Source organism: Balaenoptera acutorostrata, chromosome 6 (assembly GCF_949987535.1).
Source record: "Balaenoptera acutorostrata chromosome 6, mBalAcu1.1, whole genome shotgun sequence".
Classification (NCBI taxonomy): domain Eukaryota; kingdom Metazoa; phylum Chordata; class Mammalia; order Artiodactyla; family Balaenopteridae; genus Balaenoptera; species Balaenoptera acutorostrata.
Genome location: NC_080069.1, coordinates 43,570,713 through 43,583,714, shown reverse-complemented (window position 1 = coordinate 43,583,714; position 13,002 = coordinate 43,570,713). Strand labels below are relative to the sequence as shown.

Below are 13,002 nucleotides of genomic sequence, written 5' to 3'. Positions count from 1 at the left end.
AATAATACAAATGAACTTACTTACAAAACAGAAACAGACACACAGACACAGAAAACAAACTTATGGTTACCAAAGGGTAAATAGGGGGAAGATATTAATAAATTAGGAATATGGAATTAACAGATACACACCACTATACATAAAATAGTTAAGCAACAAGGATTTACTATATAGCACAGGCAGCTATATTCAATATCTTGTAATAACCTATAATGGAAAATAATCAGAAAAAAATATATGTATAACTCAATCACTTTGCTGTACACCTGAAACTAACACAATATTTTAAATCAACTATACTTCAATTTAAAAAAATAAAAATACTCCCTGGGGGAGTACAAAACAATAATAACAATGTATTTCATATCAAAAAATTTTTAATGTTGAGCCTACTAGATTGAAAATTAAATTTGGGATTTAATACTGTCTGCCACTTAAAAGATGATTCAATGGATGAGATGTCCAAGACAAAGGTATACTACAATGCCCTAACTGATCCAACCTACCCCCTTTAGACTGTATCATATCCAACTAGGGAAGCCTAGAAACCCATTATCAGCCTTCTCAAGGTCCTCTTTTTAAAAAGCCAGATTTCTCTCTCTGCTGCCAAGACCTAAAATGGGGAAATCATTATGTAAAAAACCAGCACTTTTCAAAGCAGAATCAAACCTAGTAAGTTTTTGGTTTGGCTCTGTTACTGCTCCAAGAGCTACTACAAGGCATTTGAACTTGCAGGAACCCTGCCTCCAGAGACAGAGGCTTCAGAAAAGAAGGGCAGGAGAGGAATTGGAAAACAGAAAAACAAAAACAATTCCAGTGACTAAATATAAAATGTTATATCAAGTTAAATAAAAAGCTGAAAATGGAGCGTGGCAATATATATGGCAAAATGAAAACTTTAATGTAGAATGGCCATAATATTTCATGCTTAGGGAACATGTTAAAAGTTTTAAGAATCCATTTTAGTAACAAATCATTTTTACAAAAGGGTAGCAGTAAAACAATATCCACTCGGAAACAATTTCCTTAATATTCTTTTGGTCATATTTTATAAGAAGTCTCCATTGCCCCTTAAAGTGGCCTATTTATTGACTTATTTATTTATAGTAATAATAAGCAAGCAAGCACACACATCTGTATCTATGCTCATCTCTACCCAGATTATAACCATCAGGGCCACAAATTCTTATTTCCCTCAGCCTTGCACTCCACCGCCATCCCCAGAGTATCTTTGCATCCACAGCTCCTGACAAAGGTTAGAGGTTCTGGGTCTACCACGAGGTGATTGCCAACAAAAAAATACAAAATACAAATGATAACACCCTGGATTGAAACCAGAAATAATGGAGTCACCTATAAGGGGTTAGCGAGACAGTTTTGAAAGGACCCTGCTTTTCAAGTGTACAATTCAGAGGAATGAGGAACATTAGTTAAAAAGTAAAAGGTCAGTGCTCGTTTCAGCAGCACATATACTAAAACTGGAACGATACAGAGAAGATTAGCATGGCCCCTGCACAAGGATGACAAGCAAATTCATGAAGCGTTCCACTTTTTGTAACACAACATTGTAAAGCAACCATACTCCAATAAAAATTAATTTAAAAAATAAAAGGCCAGGGGGCTTCCCTGGTGGCGCAGTGGTTGAGAATCTGCCTGCTAATGCGGGGGACACAGGTTCGAGCCCTGGTTTGGGAGGATCCCACATGCCGTGGAGCAACTGGGCCCGTGAACCACAACTGCTGAGCCTGCGCGTCTGGAGCCTGTGCTCCGCAACAAGAGAGGCCGCGACAGTGAGAGGCCCGCGCACCGCGATGAAGAGTGGCCCCCACTTGCCGCAGCAAGAGAAAGCCCTAGCACAGAAACGAAGACCCAACATAGCAATCAATCAATCAATCTTTTTAAAACAATAAATAAATAAATAAATAAAAATAAAAGGCTAAAAAATAAATAAGTAAATAAAAGGCCATACCACACTGCCACTCACCACTCTGAGAGGAATGATGGGTAGAAGGGGCTGAGTCAGCTGCAGAAAAATGACAAAATATCTACCCCCAGCATGGAATAACCTACTTGGCAGGTGATGGGCTATCAGAAAGGGTTGACTGGGTAATTCCCTGGCAGTCCAATGGATAGGACTCCGTGCTTTCACTGCCATGGGCCAGGGTTCAATCCCTGGTCGGAGAACTAAAATCCCATAATCCACACAGAGAGGCCAAAAAACAAACAAACAAACAAAGAAGACTTGACTGGAACATTGTAGATACAGCGGGAAATCCTCTTAAGAAGAAGAGAAGTTCCATGCAGACTCAATTCTACACTACAATATTAAGGAAAGCAAAAAAGACTGTAGATATGAGGTAAATCCACAATTATGAATGAAGAGACTAGAGGACCACAATCCTGGAAATCAACAAGACTTCTGCTGTAAAGAACATGTACTAATCATAGTTTTTTTTTAAAAAAAAGTGGCTCCTGAAATCAATCCTGGATAAATCTGAGAAGCTGAGCAGAAAAAGACAAGAAATATAAGTTCAAAGCTTGTACTGGGGGGATTCCCTGGTGGCGCAGTGGTTAAGAATCCGCCTGCCAATGCAGGAGACACGGGTTCGAGCCCTGGTCCAGGAAGATCCCACATGCCGCGGAGCAACTAAGCCCACGTGCCACAACTACTGAGCCTGCGCTCTAGAGCCCGCGAGCCACGACTTCTGAGCCTGCGTGCCACAACTACTGAAGCCGTGAGCCTAGAGGACATGCTCCACAACAAGAGAAGCCACCGCAATGACAAGCCCGCGCACGGCAACCAAGAGCAGCCCCCGCTCGCTGCAACTAGAGAAAGCCCGTGCGCAGCAACAAAGACCCAATGCAGCCAAAAAAAAAGCTTGTACTGGACTAAAGCTGTGGTCAATAAATATTTATGAGGAATTCCCTGGCGGTCCAGTGGTTAGGACACTGCACTTCCACTGCTGGGGGCCCAGGTTCGATCCCTGGTCAGGGAACTAAGATCCCAAAGGCCACGCAGTGTGGCCCCCCAAAAAAAAAGGATTCCAAGAACTAAGGTCAAGCAGCATTGCAAACATCCTAATTTGTAGAATAGAGGCATTCCTAGCAAAGCAAAGTACACTTTTTAATATTTAGAACTGCAAATTTATTATAATAGTAGCAACTGCCATCGTATTATCGACACTCCGGGAATCACTTTAACTCCAAATTATCACATTATCTGTGCAAGGTGGGTATTACGATATCTGTTTTATAGGTGAATATATAACCTATCCCATAGACCTAGGCTAAGTAATAAGGCAGTTGGGATGTACAGGTCTGTCTTGATGCCAAAGTTTGGACTCTTTCCACTATTTCACACATTCTATCTAGCTCCTTAATAAGTTCTCTTCAGAAAACTGTGGACCCAAGGCATTAAAAAATTAATGCAGGGCTTCCCTGGTGGCACAGTGGTTGAGAGTCTGCCTGCCAGTGCAGGAGACACAGGTTCGAGCCCTGGTCTGGGAAGATCCCACATGCCGCAGAGCGGCTGGGCCCGTGGGCCACAATTACTGAGCCTGCGCGTCTGGAGCCTGTGCTCCGCAACAAGAGAGGCCGCGATAGTGAGAGGCCTGCGCACCGCGATGAAGAGTGGCCCCCGCTTGCCACAACTAGAGAAAGCCCTCGCACAGAAACGAACACCCAACACAACCAAAAATAAGTAAATAAATAAAATTAAAAAATAAAAAAGATATGTCAAACTTGTAGGGGTTAATTGTGCCAGAAAAAAAAAAAAATTAATGCACCCTTTGGCTGTACAACAATATGAATGTACTTAATGTCACTGAACTGTACACCTTAAAATGGTTAAAAAGGTAAATTTTATGTTACACATATTTTTTTTTAATATTTATTTATTTATTTATTTATTTATTTATGGCTGTGTTGGGTCTTCGTTTCTGTGCGAGGGCTTTCTCTAGTTGTGGCAAGCGGGGGCCACTCTTCATCGCGGTGCGCGGGCCTCTCACTATCGTGGCCTCTCTTGTTGCGGAGCACAGGCTCCAGATGCGCAGGCTCAGTAATTGTGGCTCACGGGCCTAGTTGCTCCGTGGCATGTGGGATCCTCCCAGACCAGGGCTCGAACCCGTGTCCCCTGCATTGGCAGGCGGATTCTCAACCACTGCGCCACCAGGGAAGCCCTATGTTACACATATTTTATCAAAATTTTAAAAATCAATTCACCCAACAATTTTGCCCACAATTACTATCAAATAATTAAAGAACAAGTCATTCTAATTATATTAAAGAGGCAAGACATGAAAATTAAAATGAAAATATGAGGATGAAATTAGCTTTGATACTAGAACCTGATAAGAACAGTAGAAGAAACAATAATTATAAGCCAATCTCACTGACAGATATAGCCATAAAAATTCTAAATTGAATCCAGCATTGTATAAAAAAGAAAATACACCATAACCATGTCCAGGATGTCCCAGGAATAAAGTTGGTTTAAGAAATGAAAAATCCTCACAGACTTAGAAACCAAACTTATGGTTACCAAAGGGGAAAGGTGCGGGGGAGGGATAAATTGGGAGTCTGGGACTGATGTGTACACACTACTATCTTTAAAATATATAACCAAAAAGGACCTACTGTATAGCATAGGGAACTCTGCTCCATATTCTGTAACAACCTAAATGGGAAAAGAATTTGAAAAAGAATAGATACATGTATATGTATAACTGAATCACTTTGCTGTACACCTGAAACTAACACAACGTTGTTAATCGACTATACTCCAATATAAAATTATTTTTTAATTTTAAATAAAAAGAAAATTCTGAAGAAATGAAAAATTATTTAATAAAATCACCAACTTCACAGAATAAAATTTAAAAATTTATGATCATATAAGCATTTCAATAAAGACATTAGTAAAATTCAACATTCACTCAAAATAAAAATTCTTAGAAAACAAGAATACTTCTTTGACTTGATAAAAGGTTATCTATATAAACCTGCAGCAAAAACCACACTGAATTAAAAGCATTCCTTTAAGATAACAAAAATAAACAACAAAATACAGGCATCACTGCCATGATCACTTCCACTTAAACACTGATTTGGAGGTCCTAGCCAGCTCACTGTGGCAATTAAAAGACACTCAAAAGATTAGAAAATAATATTTTAAAAGATCTCACTTCCCTAATAATTGTACAAACAGAAGTGTAAACACCTGAAACTAATACACTGTAAATCAACTATACTTCAACAAAAAAAGTGTAAAGAATCTTCAGCTATATTATTATAATTGGTTAAGTTTAGCAAAACTTCTAGATACAAAATAAAAATAAACGTACAAAAATTAATTATACCTATATACCAGCTAACAAAAAAAATTCTAAAGAAATTGTCTATGGCTGCTTTATGCACTACAGTGGCAGTACTGAATAGTTATAACAAAGGCAAAGCAGAAAATATTTCCTATCTGGCCCTTGAAAAATGTGCTCCAACACCTGTTCACTCAATAAAAGTTATCATTCTTCCTCAACTAGATTCGACAAATTCCCAACTAAAGTCTAACAAGGGTTTGTCTCAAACCTGACAAGGTGATTCTAAAATTACACAGGGGAGCAAATAGTCAACAGCTAAGACGCTCCTTAAAACAAAAACAACAAGGCCCAAGACTGATGGTCCAGGTATCAAGGATTATAATGCCACAGTAATTACAACAGTACAAGACTGGTACAGGGAGAGACAACCCGTGCAATGGATCAGAAGAGAAAGCCCAGAAATATGATTTCCAAAAAGATGGCAATGCATGTGGTCAGGAAAGACCAACTTTCAAAGAGGTTGAAAGAACTGGTTGACTATACTTTAAAAAATGTTTTTGGGCTTCCCTGGTGGCGCAGTGGTTGAGAATCTGCCTGCCAATGCAAGGGACACGGGTTCGAGCCCTGGTCTGGGAAGATCCCACATGCCGCGGAGCGACTAAGCCCGTGAGCCACAATTGCTGAGCCTGCGCGTCTGGAGCCTGTGCTCTGCAATGGGAGGGGCCGCGATAGTGAGAGGCCCGCGCACCGCGATGAAGAGTGGCCCCCACTTGCCGCAACTGGAGAAAGCCCTCGCACAGAAATGAAGACCCAACACAGCCATAAATAAAAAAAATAAAATTAAATTAAAAATTTAAAAAAAAAAAATGTTTTTTACTAGGCCATACATAAAAAAAGTTGTTGAACAGGTATTTTAAGAATATACAGGGGCTTCCCTGGTGGCGCAGTGGTTGAGAGTCTGCCTGCCAATGCAGGGGACACGGGTTCGAGCCCTGGTGTGGGAAGATCCCATATGCCGCGTAGCGACTAAGCCCGTGAGCCACAATTACTGAGCCTGCATGTCTGGAGCCTGTGCTCCGCAACAAGAGAGGCCACGATAGTGAGAGGCCCGCGCACCGCGATGAAGAGTGGCCCCCGCTTGCCGCAACTAGAGAAAGCCCTCGCACGGAAACGAAGACCCAACGCAGCCATAAATAATAAATAAATTAAAAAAAAAAAAGTAGAGGAATTTAAACAAAAACTCCTAAAGAAACTCAACATTTAAAAAAAAAAAAAAAGAATATACAAAAATCAAAATTATTGATTTCAGAAGAAAATAAGGCTAATTTCTTCACCCTGTATAAAGGAATTTTTATCTCATGATAGTAATTATTTTCTTAAGAGAGTCAAAAGTTGCTAAAATTGCAAAGCTTAATAACTTTTTTTTTTTTTTTTGGCCATACAAGCAGCATGCAGGATCTTAGTTCCCCAACCAGGGATTGAACCCGGGCCCCCTGCAGTGGAAGAGCAGAGTCCTAACCACTGGACCTCCAGGGAAGTCCCAAAGATTAATAACTTTAAAATGAAAAACTTCTGTTCATAAAAAAGCAGCTGGCCCTGTGAAAATACAAGCCATAAACTGGGAAATTTTTTATCAACATACATGTGACAAGAATTAGTATTTGGATTTTATCAATATTAAGAAATACTGGGGACTTCCCTGGCGGTCCAGTGGTTAAGACTTCGCCTTCCAATGCAGGGGGTGCGGGTTCAATCCCTGGTCGGGAAGCTAAGCTCCCACGTGCCTCAGGGCCAAAAAAACAAAATATAAAACAGAAGGAATATTGTAACAAATTTAATAAAGACTTTAAAAATGGTCCAGGGGCTTCCCTGGTGGCGCAGTGGTTGGGAATCTGCCTGCCAATGCAGGGGACACGGGTTCGAGCCCTGGTCTGGGAAGATCCCATATGCCGCAGAGCGGCTGGGCCCATGAGCCACAACTACTGAGCCTGCGCGTCTGGAGCCTGTGCTCCGCAACAAGAGAGGCTGTGATAGTGAGAGGGCCCGCGCACCGCGATGAAGAGTGGCCCCCGCTGGCCCCCGCTTGCCGCAACTAGAGAAAGCCCTCGCACAGAAACGAAGACCCAACACAGCCAAAAATAAATAAATAAATAATAATTTAAAAAAAAAAAAAAAAAAAAGGTCCACATCAAAGAAATCTTTAAAAAAAAAAATACTATGATGGATAAACAAGGTCCTATTGTATAGCACAGGGAACTATATTCAATATCCCGTAATAAACCATAATGGAAAAGAATATGAAAAATATATACGTAAAACTGAATCACTTTGCTGTACACCAGAAACTAACATTGTAAATCAACTATACTTCAATTAAAACAAAAAGAAAGAAAGAAATACGATGGGGAATTCCCTGGCAGTCCAGTGGTTAAGACTCTGTGCTTGGGCTTCCCTGGTGGCGCAGTGGTTGAGAATCTGCCTGCTAATGCAGGGGACATGGGTTCGAGCCCTGGTCTGGGAAGATCCCACATGCCACGGAGCAGCTGGGCCCGTGAGCCACAATTGCTGAGCCTGCGCGTCTGGAGCCTGTGCCCCGCAACGGGAGGGGCCGCGATGGAGAAAGGCCCGTGCACCGCGATGAAGAGCGGTCCCCGCACCGCGATGAAGAGTGGCCCCCGCTTGCCGCAACTGGAGAAAGCCCTTGCACGAACCGAAGACCCAATACAGACAAAAATAAATTAATTAATTAATTAAAAAGAAAATCCTTAAAAAAAAAAAAAAAAAAGACTCTGTGCTTTCACTGCTGAGGGCCCGGGTTCAATACCCAGTCATCAGGGAACTAAGATCCCATAAGCCGCTCAGTGCAGCCAAAAAAAGAAAAAAAAGAAAAAAAAACAAAGAGAAATACTATGAAACAAGAAGCAACAGAAAATTATCCAATAGGAAAACCAGCAAGAGTTTGTCAGAACTTCATAGTACATAACCAAAATAGCCCTTAAGTTTCCATCAAAGTCCATTTAAAATATCCCGAAACAGCCTACAGATTTCTAGGATTATATTTCCTAATACTTTTTATATATTAACTTTCCTTTGAATTCTATAGTGCATATATGCAATTCATATTTTAGCTTATCAATTCTCTATTTCTTCTATATCTAACTTGTCTTCCTAACCTTAAATCATAAACGAGTTAAGACCAGAAATTCATTTTATTTTGTTTTGTTCCCTTCACTACTAAATAGGTGTCAATGTAAGAGACATTTGAAAAATGTGTTGAAATGACATGTGATAGAAGCTGGTAACTTATAAAAATTAAGAATGACGTAAGAAAGACCAAATCATAACAGAGCCAATGATTCCAAAAAAGAACAATACATGAACTGAATTCTGTTTTCTAAAACAATCAGTTACGGACACCTCAAAGCAAGCACTCCCATGATGTGAAACAATGTTCCCCTATTTATAAATCTTATACATCTCTGGTTAATGAAATGACATTATACAAGTATTTCTAGTTATCTTTTGGACCTGTGTATCTTAAATTTAGAGAGGAGACGAATCATAATTCAGGATACCATTTCAGGCATTAGAAGGAAAATTATGTCCCTGAAATCTATTTTAGCTAGAAAAGGTTTCACAAGCTTTTCACTGAATCAACTGTTCTAATATTATTTACTAATTTTCTTAATAGGTCCTCTGTCAACTGGAATGCTAAAGGCCACAGGCATATTACTGCACTGCCTTATAAATACACTATAAATAGCAAATAACCAATTAACCAGAATATCTCAATATGCCCAATATGCCGGTTTAAAACTTTTTACTCTATTCACTGTCAGTATGAATATACACTTTGCATACTTTTTTGTGTTAAACGATTTTGAGATTTTATTGGTTTGGGTTTATTGTTTTGGTTGTACTATATAAACAAGGTTAATTGTTTTGTCACGATTATTTTAAGAGCTTTCTTTGAGTTTAGTGTACTCAGATATGAATACAAACATATGAAACTGTCAAGCATCATACAAATGTGAAACATACTACTATTTCTGAAATAAAGGGATTACTTGATTCTTTCTAAAATCTCTTTGAGCACTAATACTCTATAATTCTATGCTAAATATCTTAAGTTAAGCATCCAACCAAAATCTGCCTGGCTGAGTGGTATTCCCAGGGTAAAACATTTTTTTTTAAAAATCATTTTTAGTTTACCCACAGATCTCAAAACAGTTCTTTTTTTAATTGAATTATGTGATCCTTTTCTCACTCATCTTTAACGGTTTAATCCTCAGTGCCCCCATTTATGAAAATAAACTAGGTACATTAAATATAACAAAATGAGAATTTCTTCTTACAGCAGTGCCATCTGGTGATGAAAATCTGCATGTACAGAAATAAGCTAAACTGAATGGATGCTTTGATTGAGTTTTTTTGACTTACAATAAAGACTTTTAGTCTTAATTGTCTTGCTATTACAACCAAACACTTTGATGTAATGTATCTGAATTCTCACTTGTCAATCAGAAAAACCATAAACTCCTTATATTTCAAACTATAAAAAATTTACTAATTCACTGCATCAATATAAACATTAAGACTTTATATCTCTAGAGAATTCCTTGGTGGCACAGTGGTTAAGAATCTGCCTGCCAAGGCAGGCGACACAGGTTCGAGCCCTGGTCCAGGAAGATCCCACATGCCACAGAGCAGCTAAGCTCGTGCGCCACAACTATTGACCCTGAGCTCTAGAGCCCGCAAGCCACAACTACTGAGCCTGAGTGCTGCAACTACTGAAGCCCGCACGCCTAGAGCCGGTGCTCTAAAGATAAATGTGCAAGTTTACAAAGTAAGCAGTGGGGAGAAAAAAAAGTGTTACTAAAATCCTCTGGGAAAAAACAGAGCTCAGAAAACATAAAGTTAACAGGATGTATGATTCAACAAATTTTCTTATGTTTTACATAAAGCTTCTGGAGACAATGAATTCATAAAACAAGGTAAAAAGCATAAGTTACCAAAATCATTATCGACATCCTTAAAAATTACCACCAGTGAATTGTGAAAATGAGTAAGTCATGGAAATTAGACTATAAAAATCAACACCTTGGGACTTCCCTGGTGGCGCAGTGGTTAAGAATCCGCCTGCCAATGCAGGGGACACGGGTTCGACCCTGGTCCAGGAAGATCCCACAGGCCACGGAGCAACTAAGCCCGTACGCCACAACTACTGAGCCTGTGCTCTAGAGCCCGCGAGCCACAACTACTGAGCCCGTGTGCCACAACTACTGAAACCCAAGCACCTAGAGCCCGTGCTCCAAAACAAGAGAAGCCACGGCAATGAGAAGCCTGCGCACTGGAACAAAGAGAAGCCCCCGCTCACCGCAACTACAGAAAAGCCCGTGCGCAGCAACGAAGACCCAACGCAGCCAAAAATATAATAAATAAATAAATTTTTTAAAAAATCAACACCTTTAGCATACTGCCATATGGGGAAATTCTCTGTTCCCTTTTCTGGGAAAAAAGCTCTGTGTAATAAATGAGAGTGCTTCTCCAATAAGCAACCCAGTTGCCAGGCCACAGGAATTCAGTTTACTCTTGTGTTCCATCCTCTCTATCACTCTCCACCCCCAAGAACTACTATCCTGGAACAGGTTCCAAGAGAATTCTTAGAATAGAAACAGACAAGAGCAAGAGATTCTAAAAATAATCCAGTAGAAACTCAAACATACATATCTCAAGTTCTTGAGTGGCAGGAAGCCCCAGGTTATTCAATCTATACAACCAAATTTTAACACCGATTTTAACCTCACCTCATTCAAAGTAAATTTAAAAGATATGATAGATTTTAACAGGGGTAAGAAATGCTACTACATTTTTAACCTCCTTAAAAACAAAATCAGCAAAATACCACATAAAGCTTCCTAGATTATCTGAAGTGCAAGAATGGTCTAAAATTACTTGTAATAGACGGAAAGTAAACCAGCAGAATAAACCAATTTGATTAAAGTACAAAGACTGTCTCTGTAAAGGGACACTTTTAGAAAATGTTTTATTAACTGTTATTTTTTTCAAGGACTTTTTGTAGATAAGATACCTCAGTGAAACAGCTGCATTTTCAAGTGTTCCAGAATTTCAGAATGAACTGGACATGGTTAACAGCCACCTGCACTTCTATTAAAGTTTACATAAGCAAATACCACAAACTCGTAAGAGGACCCTACCTAAAGTTAGACATTAAAAAGGCATAAAAAAAATATTGTTGGGGGACTTCCCTGGCAGTCCAGTGGTTAAGACTCTGTGCTTCCAATCTGCGAGTGTGGGTTCGATCTCTGGCTGGGGAACTAGGATCCCACATGCCACGCAGCACGGCTAAAAAAAAAAAAAAAAAATTGTTGGGTAAAAATTTATCTACAAACCATGTAAACCCTAACAGAAAAACAAGGATACATTTGGTCATCCTGAGAAGTTACAGAACACTTGTTGATAACATGCTGAGAACTGTGAAAACTTTGGTGAAAGCACAAATGGCTTTATTTAAGATAGTAAGTATCACAAAGTGTCAGCATTGGAAGGTACCTCTGAAACCAGGAGGTTCATAGAGTATTTCATCCACTGCATCAAGAAAAAATTATATTCCAGAAACAGCAAAATGAATGTCTTTTTTTTTTTTTCAAACAGAATATAATTAACCCACACAACATGAATTACTTAATCAGCTAAGAGCTCAACTACTAAGAACAGAAGCTAGTCTCCATCAAGAATGCTCACAGAGGGGACTTCCCTGGCGGTCCAGTGGTTTAGACTCCGCACTTCCACTGCAGGGGGCACGGGTTCGATCCCTGGTCAGGGAACTAAGATCTCACATGCTGCATGGCGCAGCCCAAAAAAAAAAGAATGCTGACAGAGATGCTGTTCACTCGGTCCTTAGGCCAGTGGAGCCAGGACTATCTTAGTTAGACTGGCAAGGATGGGTAGGGGGTCCTTCATCTGTATCAAAGACTCATTCACTCATTCTCAATAGCCTGAAACCATTAAGTAATGACAATAATATAGCAACAAATGCATACTGTTTACCAAGTGCCAGACACCACTGAAGTGCTTTATGCATACAGAATTAAGTCATTACCTTGCCGACAACATTCTGAAATACATCCTAATACTACTCCCATTTTACAGACAGGAAACTAAGACATACAAAGATTCACAGCTGGTTAAGTGGTAAGGTCAAGATTCAAACCCAGGCCATCTGGCTCCACAGTCTGTGTTCTCACCCACTATGCTATGCTGCAAGCATATATATCAATTATAGATATACAACAGACTCCAACTCAGCTTCCTCTTCTTTAAGACGGCATAACTACTGCTGGCGTCACCTTCATAACTCATACCTGATGCGAAAGATCTGGTTCTGGGTCAGAATCTCACCTAGCTTCCCAGCCTTTCAGATACCCACAGGTGCTCCCTTGGCTATCTATTGTAATGTTTTTTGGGTTTTGGTTTTTTTTAATAGATTTATTTTATTTCTTGGCTGTGTTGGGTCTTCGTTGCTGTGCACGGGCTTTCTCTAGTTGCGGCAAGCAGGGGCTACTCTTCGTTGCTGTTCGCAGGCTTCTCATTGCAGTGGCTTCTCCTGTTGCGGAGCACAGGCTCTAGGCCCGTGGGCTTCAGTAGTTGTGGCACATGGGCTCAG

General features: G+C 39.9%; 1 protein-coding gene and 1 non-coding gene across 4 annotated transcripts in view; one reads left to right on the top strand and one right to left on the bottom strand.

Moving 5' to 3' along the window:
• Nucleotides 1-4,675, bottom strand: part of UBAP2 (ubiquitin associated protein 2) — a 99,312-nt gene extending 94,637 nt beyond the window's left edge. For all 3 annotated transcript variants that reach the window (XM_007176866.3, XM_007176873.3, XM_007176874.3), the window contains exon 1: nucleotides 4,636-4,675. In XM_007176866.3, the coding sequence (XP_007176928.2) occupies nucleotides 4,636-4,645 (10 nt within the window). In that variant the 5' untranslated portion in view covers nucleotides 4,646-4,675. The remainder of the gene's footprint in view (nucleotides 1-4,635) is intronic.
• Nucleotides 1,449-1,555, top strand: LOC114237039 (U6 spliceosomal RNA). The gene has a single exon (XR_003622842.1). It is a non-coding gene; the product is annotated as a U6 spliceosomal RNA (small nuclear RNA).
• Nucleotides 4,676-13,002: the final 8,327 nt, after the last annotated feature.